The sequence below is a fragment of the Pholcus phalangioides genome, unplaced genomic scaffold, assembly GCF_987345545.1.
Source record: "Pholcus phalangioides strain wild (caught in Gottingen) unplaced genomic scaffold, Ppha-v1.0 ptg000001l_1, whole genome shotgun sequence".
NCBI lineage: Eukaryota > Metazoa > Arthropoda > Arachnida > Araneae > Pholcidae > Pholcus > Pholcus phalangioides.
In genome coordinates, this window is record NW_028301594.1 from 26,721,002 (window position 1) to 26,739,348 (window position 18,347).

General features: G+C 39.7%; 1 protein-coding gene across 1 annotated transcript; it reads left to right on the plus strand.

Annotated features, from left to right (window-relative positions):
* Positions 1–211: 211 nt before the first annotated feature.
* Positions 212–11,103, plus strand: mre11 (double strand break repair nuclease mre11). Its single transcript, XM_089233034.1, has 4 exons — positions 212–492; positions 2,354–2,481; positions 4,493–5,446; positions 9,860–11,103. The coding sequence occupies exons 2-4, from the start codon at positions 2,388–2,390 to the stop codon at positions 10,846–10,848; spliced, it is 2,037 nt and encodes a 678-aa protein (XP_089089160.1). The 5' UTR covers positions 212–492; positions 2,354–2,387; the 3' UTR covers positions 10,849–11,103.
* The last annotated feature ends 7,244 nt before the right edge of the window (positions 11,104–18,347 follow it).

Genomic DNA, 18,347 nt, shown 5'->3' on the forward strand with positions numbered 1-18,347 from the left:
TCTTGACCTATCCTACTCCTCTTGCGATGTCAAAGCTATCCATCACAGCAAACAAATTATTTCTCCTCCTTCATACAATTGAAATCTGGGATGGGGGGGTACTAAATTTTAAAAACAAAATATATGATCAACCTGTACCGAGTCCTCATGTATTTTTTCCCTTCCATGGCGATAATAGATGGCGCTTCAGAGCGTATCCTAACTGTTATCTGTGCTTGCTTGTTTTCAGAAATGACCGTAATCAAAATGCAATATTAATAATGGGTTTATTTTAAAAAAATATTTTTTTATAAGAATAACATAATTCGAAAAAATAAAATGTGAAATACTCACTGATTTTTAAATTTTCTTTATTCGAAGAAGTAAGAAGTACTAGATATCTAAGAACGCTAATGTTGTATAAACAAAGTGCGACTTCTCTGTTTTCCCGCCGTCACATGTTTTCGATGCTATGATAATAATTATAAATGCCGATTTTTTTTTAGTTAGAAGGTGAGAAATTTGAATCAATATCATTTGCATCTTGATGATCATAGAAATTATTCGCATTGATTGAATTGATATAAATTTAGTTGATTGAATTGATATAAATTTAGTTGATTGAATTGATATAAATTTAGTTGATTGAATTTTTAGTTGGAATTATTAATGAGATCTCTAACCAGGACCACAAGGGAAGGGCAGTGATGGTGACCTCGGGTAACCTCTTTCAACAAAATTTTCCTTTTGACTAAATTTTTCCCCACGCATTCAAAAAAATGTGCTGCCATCTAGCGGTGGATATACGTAATCAAGAATTTTACAATAGAAATGTATTGCACTGCATTAATTTTTTTATTTCTTGCAAAAATTCTTTTGTTTGATGAACTCAAAATTTCCCACAAATGCCAAGAAATTTCCCACTTGCGTGAATTTTGTCCAATTTTTCCCATAAATATGGGAAATTTCCCATGAGTTACCATCACTGAGGGAGGCCTGTTGTCCCAGGCGCTAGATCAGGAAAGGCGCTATTAGTTTTTCCGTTCAAAATAACGGGGGTAGAGTGTAGCCAAACTTGGCGATTCAAAATTTTGCCAAGGTTTTTGCTCCTTGGCGACCTGGAATTTTTTCGCTCGCCATAAATCCTCGATATCGTGAAAATCAAGATGCCAGACAAAAAAAATAATAATAATAAATTCGATGCTTCTTTCCTTTTTGCCAAGCTAGAACATTGCGAGGAGGAATTCTGGAACCAATGAAGAAAGTATTGACCACGGGATTCACACCAACTCATTACATTTGAGGTTTGAGTTCTTATTCTAGAAAACCCAGACCCGTCATTTAAGGGGGGGGCACCCCCGGCTTTTGAAAATACAAATTATACATATATATATAAATATATATATATACATACATTGAGTACATGTGCTTTGGTTTCCCCCCCCCCCCCCCGGAAAAAGTTGAAATGACGGCTCTGAGAAAACCCAACGCCAACCGAATTTCTTGGTGGGATTGCTGTTCAAAACCATGCTAGGGAGCCACATTTCGGGCAAGAAACTATAATTTCTTTTGCAGGTATCATGCTGAATTCAGACAAAAAACTGAAGTTTTATTTATTATACTTGTACGGCTCCATGCATTCTTTCTGTGTATAGCAGCTGACGACATACCGGAAGTAACGCCACATGGATAGCCATATTTTTTAAAGATGAAGTATGGCCTGCATTTATTTAATGTATGACTGTTAATAGTTTGTCATGTCTTTTAAAGATAAAGTACACTGTGCATTTATTCTATATATGGCAGTTGATAGCTTGTTGTATATTTTAAAGCAAAAAGTGCAAGTATACCCCCACATTCACTTGGTGTATAGCGGCTAATGACTTGTCGTATCTTTCAAGTATGTCCATTTGCTGTCTGGCTTACATGTAAACATAGCTACATGCCAACATTAAGTGTACCCCACTTAATTTTAGACAGCATTTCCATAAATTTGTGTGTGATTGGCACCAACTCGAAAATGGTCGACTATGTGATACATAAGTATGAAATGCACCACTTTTAATTAAGCAAAACTTAAAAATATTATCTAGTTATGATATGATATAAACTCTATTTGTATAAGCAATTTTTATAAAAAAAAACGATTTTTATAAAAGCATACCTACAACAGGCAATGTTGTAGAAAAGAGTTTTTTCCCTTCAATTTCTGATGAAATTCAGAAAAAACAAGTGGTAAAAAAGGCTAAGTGATGACCTGCGACATTTATTGATTATTTAAATGAAGTTCAGATCAGGAAATAATTATTTTCTTCCAGTTGCGCTAGTAGAGTTAGTTCATCACATTTCAAATAATTGTTTCATATAATTTCAGTTGATACCAAAGTGAAAAGTACAAGGGGGAAAAAATGTCTGCCAGCAATATTAGCGAAGAGGACATGTTCCAGATATTGTTAGCCACTGATAACCATTTGGGTTACATGGAACGTGATGCTGTTAGAGGTGAAGTTGCTTTTGTCTTTTTTTTTGGTAATGAATATTTATGTATGTATGCAGTTTGCTCTTATTGAAGCAAATTGCTACGAGTTTATATCAAGGCTTGGCAAATCACAGATGCCAGGTTGTTATGGCAACCAGAAAAATCAGTGTTGGCACCTAAAATTTTATAAATGTTCTTTTGAAATCGGAGTCTAAGGGTGGTGCAAAGTTTTCTGATTTTCTTTCATTGCAGTACATTTTAACATGATAAGGAGTTATAAAGTCACAGAATAGTAAAAAAAACTACATTATTTAAGGTAATTTTTCTGAGCAAAAACCACATGCTTGTGGCTTCTGAGAAATTTGGTTAACGCCTAATAAATAAATGTATATATTGGTTTGTCAGGCCCTGACATAGTCTCTATCAAATTTAACAGTTCATACGTATGAGTACTGTAGAATCTCTTGATTGTTTGGAACTCCGTGGTGTTAGAGCCAGGGGTTGTGGGTGCTCGACACCCATGGTAGTTTGTGACATGGGTCCAAGCACTCCCCATTAGAGGTCATTCAAGTATTATGCCAGCATCGATGGGGGCGGTTCCGATTTGCTGACTTTTGATGACAAGGGGGGTGGGAGAGAGAGGTTTGGATGATGCTTACGTCATCAACCACCCTTTATAAAAATATGAAATATTCTTAATTGCATCCTGAACTGTGGTTTGAGGGCACCTGAACTAACAATCTCCCTATTGACAAGTCGCCTAGGAGCTACTTTATTGATCTCTAAATGTTTCATGGATCCTTCAAGTGATCTAGAAACCTGTTTTGGCCGCTTAAGTACTCTCGAACTGTGCCACTCGTCATTCAAATGATCTGTAATTATGCCATGGATCACAAGTAATCTGGGAATGTGCCAGGGGTAACTTGAGTGATGTAGAGCTGCATTGGAGGTTGCTTAAGTTCTCTAAAACTGTGCCAACTGTCACTCAAGGGATTTCTAAATGTGCCACAGGCCTGCTTGTGAGTGATATGAAAATGTGCCACAGGCTGCCTAAATACTCTGGAATTGTGCCATGGGTCACCTAAACTATCTGTAAATGTGCCGCTTAGTTCATTTTTACAAAATTATGTTTGTGGGGGCAGGCCGCATTTGGTCCACAGGCCAAGGATTTATCATTATATGGCTTGGAGGGTGCGTCACAATAAATTTCTTAAAAGGAGTTCTTAGCCTTCAAATAGCATTGAAATTAACAGAAATTGATTATAATAACATATAAAATGGTTTTTTTTCGCAATTTGGATTTTTTTTATATATATATTTTTTGCATTTAAAAAACTGATTTTTTTTATCATGGGGTGGGGGGCAAGAGCCGTCCTATGTCCCCCTCCCTGTGTACAGTCTTTGATCCCACCAATATGTGATAGGAGGTAGGAGGGAAAGATGATGAAATTTTGCTGACCGGGCAAAGGGGTCAAAAATGGCTGAAAAATTGCTTATGTAATACTTGAACGACCCCTTATGTATTTGGAGATAAAAATTTCTGACATGAAGCTCAAGATGAGCACCCACCCACAAGTGCCATAAGTTTCTTTCATTTTAATTTTTCTAGCGATAATTTTTAGCAACGAGATTACCTCAGAAGTTTGCATTTGCTACAAAATTTCAAGCGGGAAGAGAGGAAGTTGAAAAATATTCACAGTGAACTATTGATTACAATGATTATTTGATCATTCAAAGTCCCTTGGCCTTCATTAACATTTACTGAATATTTTTTCAACTTTTTTCTTCTCGCTTGAAATTTTGTGGCAAATGCAATTCCAATTTCTTACTTATAGGCTTCATTCTATTCACGACTTTGGTTTATGTAATCTAAAAAATCAACATGGGGGGTGCTCTTGAGGAAATGCCTTTAATTTTTGAAAAACAGCCATCTCCAAAACAAATTTTTGCTTTCAAGAAGATAACAATTTTGTCAGCAAGAAAGATTTCCTGTGGTGTAACTGATGGTTTTTTTAATTCATTGTGTTTTCTTAGGTTCGGATGCCATAAAAACTTTTGAAGAGATTTTAGAAATCGCGACACAAAAGAAAGTGGACTTCGTTCTCCTTGGTGGAGATTTGTTTCACGAAAACAAGCCATCGAGAAAAACAATGCATCAGTGTATGACTCTTTTACGAAAGTTCTGCTTAGGAGACGGCGCTGTGAAGTTTGACATAGTCAGTAACCAAGAAGAAAATTTCAAGCAGAGCGGCGTTAAGTGTGTTAATTATCAGGATCCCAATATCAACATCAAGCTTCCTGTTTTTTCCGTTCACGGTAATCATGATGATCCAGCTGGTGCTGGGAGTTACTGTACTCTCGACATATTGAGCTTGAGCGGCTTGGTGAATTATTTTGGGAAATGCACAGACTTGGAAAATGTCAAGGTGAAGCCTTTGCTTCTACGAAAAGGTTGTACGAAGCTGGCTTTGTTTGGTCTGGGTTCGATACGAGATGAGAGACTTCATCGCCTATTCAGGGAGGGGAAAGTCAACTTGCTAAGGCCAAAAGAATCTACAGATGAATGGTTCAACATTTTTGTTTTGCACCAGAATCGTACAAAGCACGGTGCCACAAACTACATTCCGGAAACTTTTCTGCACGAATTCCTGGATCTTATTATTTGGGGCCATGAGCACGAGTGTAGGATCATCGAAGAATGGAATAATGAGCAAAATTTCTACGTCACACAGCCAGGAAGCTCGGTTGCAACCTCTCTATGTCATGGCGAATCTGTTTCAAAGAATGTCGGTTTGCTTCAAATATATAAGAAGACTTTCAAAATAACTCAGATTCCCCTGAAAACGGTCAGACCATTTTACATTAGCGATATCGATTTGGACAGTATAAGCATCAACCTGAATGATCCCGAAGCAACAGAAAAGGTGTCTGACTACTTGAAGGAAGTTGTGGAGGAATATATCCACAAAGCTGACATTGATAGAAGTGGTATGTTGTTTTTTTTTCTCCACATAATAATACTTTTCAACTACTTCACATAAGTATCAATGCTTCCCGAATGGCTTCCAATTTTTTAAGCTTTAAATCTTCTGATCAGAAACCAGATTCTTCAAATTTTTCTTATCTTTATAGAAAAATCCCTAAAAATCTTCAAATTGAGTTTCGCAAAAATTAAAAATCTCCAAAAAAAAATTGTTCAGTCCTTATAATCTCGGGGTGGCCCACGGTTTCTTGAGCAAAATATGGGAAATTGTCAATTGTTCACCGAATATGATACCAAAATTGAGCGAAGTTTTCAATTATTATTAAAATTTCCAATGCCCAATATGAAGTAATAGTGCAAATCACTGTGGATTAAAATGAATTACATGGAAGAAGAAAAAAAAAGCTTAATTACTTCTGGCTGAACCGTGAAGCATTAGAGATCGTCGAACACAGGAAATTCAAATAGGAAGGGGGAGGGACTGCGTATTTGAGCAAAACATGGTGCCTGGTAATACAACAAACTAAGATCAAGATGGTTAAGAAACTAATGCTTTCGAATTCCAATCTTTTGTTCCAATTTAAAGACTCTAGTCCTCACCCACCCAATCAAAACCAACCATGTCACAAAAAACAAGGTTGATTCTTCCGCGTCTTCAGTCAAAAGCATAAGTAGACACAGTCTCCCAATGGAAGTCATTTTGTCACCTTGCTTGCTGCCACCTGCACAGTAATCTCCACCACAGTAGTGGATGACACGTTTGCTTGTAAAAAAAAAATCTGGAACACTGCATAACAGTCTAAAAAGTAGGGATACTCTTATAAACTCCGGTCCTGAACCCACACACACCTGCCTTTTCTTTTCGAGTAGGGTTTGTGGAAAATATGGGAAATGGGAAGCAGGGTATTTTTATATTCAAAAAAGTTGGGACAGTCAAAATTACAGGAAAGTAAGGTAATATTCTGGAAAACAGGTCACATAACAGATCCATCCCAGTAAATCTCCAGTTTTCTCTTTTATTTATATGACGTTTTCTTCGGCAGCAAACTGTTCAGTCAAATGACAAACTACAGATTTTTAGAGTCTGCGAATCACCACCTGTGAAGTGAGATCAGAGTGAACAACTGATTGAAAACATGAATGAATATAGGCTTCGTGGGCCAGTAATCATCACTAGAAGCATATAATTACTGGCCAATTTGTCAAATTCTAAATAGTCAATTAATTAGCCGCTGTTTTGTTTGAGAGGTCATAGTGACGGACTCACATCGTAAAGACAAGGGTTCAAATTCCACCTTCGTCACAGTAGTGGTCGGCTGAAATGCTAGCCGATCTCTTCATTGAAAAGTCTTGTCACAGAAAGCAACAGGTCTAATAGTGGTAAAATCTTCAATAATTAGACTTCACTCATAGTTTGAAAAATAGGTGGCAGATGGCAGCACTATAACAAGCATTACACAGAAACGAGCTCAACATTAGGCGCACTACGCGGACATGCACATTCCAACATGTACCAATTCGTTAGAAGTTCCGCAGAGGAATATGGACGAGGTGTATGTATGGCTTAGTTGGCAATTTATTATGCTATTCGAAATATTTTTTCTGGCAACAAAGTGCTCACTTTTGGCCCTCCTCACACGAGGATACTGCCTAGATACTAAAAGACTATCCCAACACATTTATTTCTATGCCATCACTTAGTCAAGGATATTAGAGTATCGCGACTAGAATACCTACACGACTGATTTACAGTTTATGACTTGGCATGCTAGTCTCCTTGTTGCTCTGGTATGGCAATTCTAGAATATTTATTTATATTTGTATTCAGCAGGGCTGGACAAATCTCAGCCACCAGGTCACCATAGCAACTAAAAAATTGGTATTGGCACCTCGAATTTTCTTTATGTAGTTGTTAAATTGCAGACTGAGTTATATAAATAAAATGTTTGCATATAGCAGCACATCTGCCAACATGAAAGAGGGCCACTATGCCCTGAAAAGATAAATCATTATTTCAGACCTGTTTTTTCAGGTAAAAAATTTTTAGCACCTGAAAAATTGTTCTGGCAACTAGATTTTTTTTAATTTGTGTAGCCCTGGTATACAGCGAATAACGTTCCCATTTAGAATGTTTTCCCTCTTATAAACACTTATTTTGGTGGTCCCAACTTTTACTAATATTCATGTAAATTTCTTATTTAAAGCATTTTCCTGCTTATAACTTTTTTTTATGATTGGATCCCACTTATAACGTCTTTAAAGAAACAATGTAGATGTGTGTACCCCTTCTCAAATATACAAATGCTCGTTAGTTGCTTGTTCTTGGTTCTTGTGTGTTCAAATGTCGTCCCATGTACTCTAATAAAATGATTACATTTTTAACAAATGTCTCACCTATCTTCTCGCTACGTGTTATTGAAAAATGTTTTTTGATCATGTGAAGGTAAGAACTGCATCCTTTTTGTGTCTTCTGGGGTTTTTTTTTTAGTAGAGCTATCAGAGGGAAAACGTGCAACTCGACACGTTTTAGTTTGACCAGTCTTTTGATCTCTGAGCTACTTGAAATCGATTTTAGTATTAAGACTGTTCAGAGATGTTAGTGGCCAAAGCTTCACTTGTATTTCTGTGAGTTACAGGTTTAGGATGGTGTCAAGCTGTGTACAAATCACAGGACAGACTGGCTTGGTCTGAGTTTTGCTGAAAGTTATAATCATAATTTTATTTTTTTGAAAATGAGAGCACATTTATATAAGAGCGAGAGATTTTTATCCTCACCAAAATCGTCCGGTTAAAAACCAGATTCTTTCAATCTTTGTGAGAAAAAAATACTAAAAAATCCTGAAATTATGCTTTCTAAACATTCAAAATCCCCAGAGAAAATCAAACTCTTTCAGTCCTTGCAATCTTCAAGTGACCAAGTTTTCTTGAGAAAAATACAGGAAATTGCCAATTGTCGCCATATATGATACAAAAACTGAGCAGTTTCTAATTATTGCTAAATATATATACAGTCGAATCCCGTTTTAACGAATACCGTTATAGCAAAAATCTCATTTTAATGAACACTTTTTTAATCCCCCAGATAAGTTTACATAGGGACAATGCTAGGTAACCTGGAATTCCTTTATAACGAAATTTCGTTTTAACGAAGTGATTCCTGTGGTCTCTTGGCATTCGTTATAACGAGATTCTGCTGTAATATGAAAATTTAAGAATAAACTTTATGTGGCACAACAAATATCTTGAGTACCTTTTTGAGCAATGTCGATATATATTTAAATAATATATGTTCGCGATACCATTCATTGCGACAATCACCAATGGTGAGAAATGAAGTGTTACTGCAATCACACAATGCATTAAAGTTAATTCCACAGAAAAAAACAAAAAACATTCACCATGACACAAATATTATACTCATAACAATCAGCTTGATTTCAGTGAAAAATAAAAGTTCAAATAGGCTTTGTTAAAAATATGGGAAGAAGCGGGACAATTTTTATAAAATAAAAGTCAGGAGGGCTAAAAATACAGGGATGTCTTGAAAAAACGAGTGATATGGTCACCCCAAAAATTCCCCAGTTTTTTCCTTCTATTTGTAAAACATGTTTTCTTCGAGGTTCGCCCTGGCTCAAATGACTATAGACGATGTGCTGCGCTTACTCGTCAGCTTCGTATAAGCCAATTGTGACGTATCAATGTGTGTCGTCCATTCAATAACTAAACGGCTAATGGGAGAAATTATCTCAGACCACGCAAACATGTTCAAAGACGGAACATGTTTTCTTCTGCATTGAAATATTTTGTTGCGTGACAAACTTGAGATTTTTTCTAGTCTGGGAATTGACACCTATGCATTCGTAATCAGCGAAGCTTGTCTTCCAGCTGTACATGGGCCAAGGCAGCCTGTTCTGTGATCAGTTTAACCAATTCTTCTTTATTGAGTTCATAGCTCAACCCAAGCCAGAAGCGGTGTAAATTCTTTGCCTCTATATGATGCTGCTCCATCTTTAAATCCTTGACCTCAATCGTCTCTAGACTGTAAAGGAGATCATTTCACCTGGGTCTTGAGGACTGTTCTCACTATAGAAATTCTCCAATTCAATTCAGATGCCACTGCAGTGGCAGATTTCTGGTTCTGTCGCCCTCCTCCCATTCCAATATTATTTTCTTGATTATCTGTTCCCTGGATTTGCTACCCATCCAAACTTGGTGCTCTGTACCATAACTCTCTTAGTCCCCCACCCCCTTCCCCGTAAATATGCTTCTGCTTCATCACCGCTTTTAATAAAAAACTTTTTGGACTATGGCACTAGACCTGTAAGCTTATCTTAACGATATTTTGTGTTTGATTTATGCATCTTAATTTTTTTAACTTCCTCAATGGCATTGATAAAATAGGCTGTTTTGTTTTTTAGGTCATAGCAGTCAGCCCGATAAGCCTTTAATCCGCTTACGTGTGCAGTATCCAGAACACTTTGAGACATTTAATGTTCAGCGTTTCGGACAGACTTTTGTTGACAGGGTGGCAAACCCTAAAGACATCATACTGTTTTCACGTAAGAAATCTGAGAAGCCAAAAGTGAATCCAATCGACGCCGATGCTTTGAGCAATGCCTTAAAGCAACAGGGTGTTGACAAGAGTAGAGTAGAAGATTTGGTGAAAGAGTATTTCCAGCTTGCAGATGAGTCAAAAAAGCTTGCCCTGCTCTCTGAGTATGGTATCAGCAATGCCGTGCAGGAATATGTCGACAAAGAAGTGACTGAAGCTATAGGTGTCCTGGTCGATCATCAGCTGAAGAAGGTTCAAGGACATCTTCAGAAGGAGGAGGTAAAGGAAGAGACACTGGATGAGGAAATAGAAAACTTCCGCCAAGAACGATTGAAAAATTCTTGTCATGAACTTACAGAGTTGCAGGAAGCTTTGAGAATGAGCAAGAGCCAGAACCAAGATAGGACAAACAACTCCAATTTCTTTGATGATGACGATGACATGGAGATAAATTTACCCCCAACAAGAGGTCGTGGCCGTGGAAGAGGAGGCAGAGGCAGTCGGGGAAGCAGTTCTACCAGAGGTCGTGGATCTGCAAAGACTTCAAATGTGTCTTCTAGTTCCGCTTCAGAAACCCAAACGAAATTGCGGACGTCTTCTAGAAATGCTACCAGGAATTCTAGGGCCAGTAGCAAAAAAGACTCTAATGTGTCTGCTGTCTGGAAAGCGTCTGGTAAACAGTCAACTATTCGAAGCTTTCTTAATGCCAATTCTGATTCAGAAACGATTGAAGATTCTGATGACGATATAATCGTACAGCGAACCAATAGTAACAAACGAGTCAATATTACTGCTAACAGCTCGTCTAAAAAAAGGGGTATCATGTATGATAGTGGCTCAGATGACTCTATTTGACTGAGATGTGCTTTAATATGTGTTGTTGGCAGCTTTGCCATTTAGCTACAAACATATGCTGTTCCTATTCATGCTTTATAAATAAACCAAGTTTATTCACAAAAAATTATTGCTTAAAAATTTGAGTCATATCTAGATCCATGTTAAAAAAATATACAGATTAATTTACATTTGTTATCTCGATCAAATGACAAAGTCCAGCCGAAATCCTTAGTGGAGAAAATATTCTTTAAATAAAATTCTGTTAATATGTTTTTTTGCGTGACTTTTCTTGCCTTTTTTTGTTAGAATTTTATATTAGGCATTTTAGATTTAAAAAATCAACATTGTGTACCCTATAACTAATAAGACATCGCATACTTTCACTTGCCCTGACCTTTGTTCTCCATGGTTTTGCATTGCAAATTTGTTGTGTGTTCCTTCTTGCCCTCCATGCACAACCCGATTCGGTTCCCTCAGCCTTTGGCAATACAAAATCAAAGAGAGACATGACACCAGCTCTTTCCCTGAATCCATCATCAGCAAAGTATCCCAAGTTTGGCATCTGTCAAGTGTGTGTTGCTTGGCTCATGATGAAATATTTCATGACAGCCATACATGTGGATGAAGAATCCCAGCAAACTACTCAAGGACAACACATAGTGTAGACGCGCCGTAGAATTTAACCCTATTCACTATACATGTGAGCAGAGATGGGATGAATATTCGGCCCTTGTGGCAAATATTTGGTTCAGCAGAATAATGCTTAGGTATTCTGCCGAATATTTGTGTAAATCTAAGCACAACATAATTTTCCACATAAATTAAAAGTTTACTGATTTTATTTTTTTCAATAAATTACAAATACAAAGCCACAACAGGCAAAATGCCCAACGAGGTGGCTGAGAAAAAGATGCCCTTAAAAATATGGATGTCATATATTTCAAAAATACAGCAACCCAATTAAAAATGCAATTAACAAAAATTATAAACAATATATGCACATGATAAAATATTATACAATGCCCATAAAGAATACTTATGGTTGTCTTATTCTAAGTACGGATAGTTTCTCCATTTACCCCAACATGTTTATCGTATTTCTTTTTAAACGTGTCAATTGTGTTACAATTTACTACCTCCGGAGGTAAGCTATTCCATTTATTAACAACCCTATTATAGAAAAATTCCCTGCGACACCATAACCTTGCATTGTCCCTCACCAATCGATACTGGTGTCCCCTTGTAAAAGCAGTCGATTGGCGGTGTACTAAAAGTTCATGGTCCATCCTATCCATCCCATTGAAAATTTTGAACACTTCGATCATATCTCCTCGACACCTGCGTTCATCCAATGTAAACATATTCAAAAAATGAAGTCTTTCTTCATAACTCAAGCCCTGTGTGCCAATAAGGACACGCGTAGCTCTTCTCTGCACCCCTTCAACCAAGTCTATGTCCCTCTGTAGGTATGGTCTCCAAAATCTTACAGCATACTCCAGTCCAGGACGAACTAAGCCTCGAAAAAGCGGAAGAATGACTTGAGGAGAACGCGAAGAGACCTTTTTGAAAATGAGACCAAGCATTTTATTCGATTTTTTGACCACCGCTGAACAATGTTCAGAAAACCTAAGCCGCTCGTCAATGAGAATTCCCAAATCGGTGACCCTAGTTGCATCCGGGATAGTGACACCATTCAACTCGTAAGAGAACCGTGGGTTGTTCGAACCAAAATGATTCACTTATCAACGCTAAACGTCATGCTCCATTCATTTGCCATGCTGCAATCTTGTTTAGACTGGTCTGGAGAGACTCCCTATCGCTTTGATTCCCGATTACCCCCATTAACTTCACATCATCTGCGAATTTGCTAGTAATCCCATCGATACCCTGATCGAGTTTATCGATAAAATGTGAAAAAAGTATGGGGCCAATGACACTTCCTTGAGGAACTCCACTTGTGACGTCTGTCCAACCAGAGAATTCCCCGTTCACCATAACTCGTTGCGACCTATCTCTTAACCACGATTCTATCCAATTCAGCAAGTTGCCCCCAATTCCAATCTCGTGTGAACGCTTCAAGAGTTTACCACGTTGGACCCGATCGAATGCCTTCTGGAAATCAAGGTAAGCAACATCTACATTTTTGCTCTTACTCAAAGCCTTAGTCACGTGATCATAGAAGCAAAGGAGGTTAGTTACACATGACTTCCCCTTCCTGAACCCATGCTGATTATCCAACAATACATTATTCTCGTCTATCCACTTCACAAACTGCCTTTTGATGATAATTTCCAAAATTTTCGAGAGGGAGCTCGTCAAACTCACTGGACGATAATTGGACACAGCTTCTCTACTACCCTTCTTAAATATTGGAACAACATTAGCAAGTTTCCAATCCCTTGGGACGATACCCTCAGCAACACTACTCCTGTATATCTGTGCGACTGGACCCAACAATTCATTAGCACATGGGGTGTAATGTGATAGGCCTCCTCGTGGTGCACCCTGGGTAATGCTAAATCTATCACACGTCATTGTCATCGCTTATTTGTGCTCATATCCTTCACTTTCAATAGCCAAGATTACATGTTTTTTTTTTCTACACATCTTACAGTACTTGTCTTGCGTCTTGTTTTGTCCTGTACATGTTTATGTCTTGTGTCCAACCCCTCATTGTGGACCCCGCTTAGGCGGGGAGGGGTCCTCCCAGACGGGGCGTTGCTTCTAGCGTATGCTCTGTCTGGGACGCTGTCTACCTGCGTGTTTGCCGTGCGTGGAGACCCGTAAGGCTGGAGATGGGGATCCTGGTTAGCCTGATGCGCTAGCTTTGGCCTCGGATTCAGCCGAAACGGGAGGCTTGGATTAGCCCCGTCCAGGTCAATCGGCTGTGGTCGCCTCGGTGGCTGAAGGGGTTACATTACTGGGCAGGTAGAGGGGCCGGGCCTGCCGGACGTCGTTGAGGTTTGTTGGTGCTGCTTCGCGACGATCTTGGATCTTGAACGCGTCTGCTCGCCTGCTTTGGTGGTGTATAGCTCCCACCTAACCTGACGTTGCTACTAACTTTCACCGGTTACGCGTGCGCGTCCCCTCGTAGGGCTCCATGGTGGGCATGGTGGGTGGGAGTGGAACAATACCCATTCAAATATGGGAAAAAATCAAAATGCACCAAAACGTCAAAGAACTGCTTCAAACCAAACACATGTCACTGTAACTGCTTCAAATTCATCAACTGTCTCATTTTTCTTTCTGCACTCTTCAGATGCCGAAAAACTGCTGGCCAAAGTATCACCATTTGTAATAGATAAAGCTCTCTATGGCACAGTTGGTACCTTAAAATCGGTGAAGGCCCTTCGTTCAGGAGACCTTCTCATCGAAACTAACACATCCAAACAAGCCGAACTCATTCAAAAGCTCACATCTCTCGGAGACATTCCAATAACAGTCAAAATCCATCCCACGTTGAATTATTCACGTGGTGTCATTTCAGATAATAACTTAATTAACATGGATGAAGAAGAACTAACACAAGAGCTGGCGTCTCAAGGCGTAACATCTGCCAAACATATTATGAGCCGCAAAGATGGCAATCCAGCTCCCACACGAAACATAATTCTCACATTCTCATCACCAACATTGCCGAAAGATATCAAAATAGGTTATTATAACCTCAAAATCCGGCCATACATTCCTAACCCTGTTCGATGCTTTAACTGCCAAAAATACGGCCACTCACGAACGGCGTGCCGCAGCCAACCCACCTGCGCAAAATGCGGTGAGAAGGACCACATTTCGGACAACTGCACTAATTCACCATTCAAGTGCGTCAATTGCGGTGGCGACCACCCCGCATTTGACAGAAAGTGTCCGAAATGGAATGAAGAAAAAGAGATCCAGAAGATCAAGGTCCTCAATAACATCTCATATATCGAAGCACGCCGTCGTATAACCTCTAACCAAACTCCAATAGGTATATAATAATATTATACAATAATCATATTCTAATATGGTAACAAATCCATCATCAGCTAATATGACTAACAATGTCACCAAAGCATCCGTAACAACTCAGACTGAACCAATAGCTGATACATCAACTCAAACATCATCATCTAACCAACCGTGTAATAGTTGTGGCTGCTGTTGCTCTGCTGGATTACGGAGGGAGTCCACTACCTCCGAAGAAGAGGCAGGAAAAGCAACAGTGCACACATTCAAAAAACCTACTGTTACTAAACCCAAGATTAAATCTGGAAATAAATCTAAAAAGACCGGATATTCAAGAAAAGCAATACAGAGAGCAATAAAATGTCCCACCCTCAAGAATGTGTCACTAATTGATGACAAGTCAATTGGTGACATGGATCTTGATAATCTATCAGAATCTGGTGGTACTCGCCGGAAACTAGACCGGAATAAATTTAAAGAACTCGAACCGTCTACTTCTACCTAATTTATGGCCAACATAATTCAATGGAACATTCGTGGTCTTAGATCCAATTATGAAGATCTCAGGGATTTGATCAATCGTTATCATCCTGTTTGCGTGGCACTCCAGGAAACTTTTACAAAGCCCTCGGAGACATGGAACATCAGGCGACATTCCCTCTTTCGTATTGACTACGATGACGGGAGTAGGGCTTGCCGCGGTGTTGCTCTGCTGGTTCCACATCACGTGTCGTCGCGCGTTTTAACGCTGCGCACGAACCTGCAAGCCATCGCGGTGGAAATCTGTACAGGCCTAAGGGTTACCATCTGTTCCATTCATTTGCCACCAAAATGACACCATCTTACAGAGAGATCTAGAAGATCTGATTGATCAATTACCTCCACCATTTTTTCTTCTTGGAGACTTCAATGCTCATAACATGATATGGGGTTCTAACAGCAACACCCCTCGTGGGGAAATGGTTGAACGACTGTTAGATGACATGGACCTTACCATCATGAATGATGGCAATTTCACTCATTTCCATGCCCCAAACAATAGTTTCACTGCAATAGATTTATCATTATGCTCACCTTCACTCTTGCCGAACTGGTCCTGGTCGGTTGATCCAGACCTCCACGGGAGCAATCATTTCCCTCTAGTGGTTAAGTGCCTTGATCGAAGCCATAGCATACATGAGGGTCCTCCTCGGTGGAAGCTTGTGGCCGCCCGATGGGCAGACTTCACGGTCAAGGCAGAAATCACGGAGGATATGGTTTCGCAACCCGACGTCGACCATTGTGTCGACTTTGTGACCAGTTGTATGATCTCAGCAGCCAATGAAACAATACCCAAAGTCTCCTCGAAACTTCCTAAATTTCCTAAACCTTGGTGGAACCACGAATGTAATCTCACGATTAAAGCACAAAAGAAAGCATGGAGTAGGTTCCGGCGGTATCCTACCCATGACAACAAGTTGGCATTTTTAGAAGCAAAGGCGATAGCGAGAAGAACCAGGCGCCAGGCTCAACGCGAGTCCTGGCAAAAGTTTACCACGGGAATCAATTCATCTACTTCATCTAAAGTCATTTGGGACCGGATCCGAAAAATCAATGGTCATTATCAGTCTCATCCCATCACCATTTTAAATACCAATGGCACTATCATCAGCGATGTGAGGGATATTGCGGACACCATCGCCGCCCATTTCGCCGCTGTTTCCAGCGATGCGAACTATCCCCCATCGTTTCATCCCATTAAATCATCAGCCGAACGTACATCGTACACCTTCCGGCCTTTTACACCGGAGGGGTACAATTCATTGTTCACCCTTCATGAACTGACGACGGCCTTGCAGCGAAGTCCTGACTCAGCTGTAGGGCCCGATGCCATTCATTACTCCATGATTCGGCATCTCTCATCTGAATCACTCTCACATTTACTCATATTATTTAATCGGATCTGGGTCAGTCATTCATTTCCTGACACCTGGCGAGCAGCCATAGTTCTTGCATTCCCGAAGCCTGGCAAAAATCCTGAACAACCGAACAGTTACAGACCTATTGCTTTGACCAGTTGTTTATGTAAGCTCATGGAACGCATGGTCAACTATCGCCTTATGCACTACCTTGAGGTTAACAATATTTTATCGAAACATCAAAGCGGCTTTAGACGGTTCAGGTCAACAACATGCAATTTGTTACGCCTTGAGACATCAATAAGACAAGCATTTGTGAAGAGGGAGCATATGCTAGCCATATTTTTTGACATAGAAAAGGCCTACGATCGTACATGGAGGCACGGAATTCTTTCCGACCTCTATAATTGCGGCTTGCGGGGCAACTTGCCCATTTTTATTAAGAACTTTCTCGCTCGACGCATCTTCCAGGTACGGATCGGAAGTACATTATCAGCTCCCCAAATCCAAGAACAAGGTGTACCTCAAGGTAGTATTTTAAATGTTACACTGTTTATTTTAAGACTCAACGGTGTGTTGAACCAACTCCCGTTGTCTGTCACTGGCGCACTTTACGTGGATGATCTGTTGATGTCATATCAATCAGTAAATATGAGGACAGCCGAGAGACAATTACAAACCGCACTCAACAAGATCAGCAAGTGGGCACATAATAACGGCTTCTCATTCTCCGCTGACAAAACTGTCGCTATGCACTTTTGTCGGCGTCGAGACCTACATGATGACCCACAATTGTTTCTAAACAATAGTCAAATACCAATAGTAGAAAATACAAAATTCCTCGGCGTCACATTCGATAAAAAACTGACTTTCAAACCTCATATTGCGCAATTAAGAGCTCGTTGCATGAAGACGATGAACCTCTTGAAGGTCATCTCGTCTACATCATGGGGAGCAGACCGTAAGTCACTCATTCACTTGTATAAAGCTCTAATAAGATCAAAGCTCGACTACGGTTCCATTGTATACGGGTCAGCACCTCGGAGCTATCTGAGTGTGCTCGACCCAGTTCATCATCTTGCTCTCCGCATTTGTTCTGGAGCTTTCCGGACTTCCCCTATGGAGAGTCTGTATGTTGAATGCAACGAGCCATCTATTACAACAAGACGCCAACAGCTTTCTTTGAAATATTATATTAAAATGAAATCTTTACCAGGTCATCCACTTCATAATGTCATTTTCATTCCGTCATTTCATAGACTTTTTGCTGCTCGACCTTCATGTGTTCCATCTTACGGTCTTCGTATGAGGGCACTTGTGGAAGAACTAGAATTAGACATCAGTCGTGTGGCTCCAGTTGCTTGGCAACTGGCACCATGGGAGCAGTCTCTGCCAGATGTCTCTCTTTCATTATCATTATACCCTAGAGCCACCACAGCAGATGTCATATATCGACAGATATTCTTTAGGCACAGGGGTAGGTACAACAGGTACTTCCCCATATATACCGACGGCTCCAAGAGCCCTGGCCATGTCGGTTGTGCCTACATCTGCTGTGAGGAGACATCTTTCAAACTTCCCGACACATTCTCTATTTATTCGGCAGAGCTGTACGCAATCCTTCAGGCTCTACGTCATATACGACGCAAACGCCACCGACGATGCATCATTTAT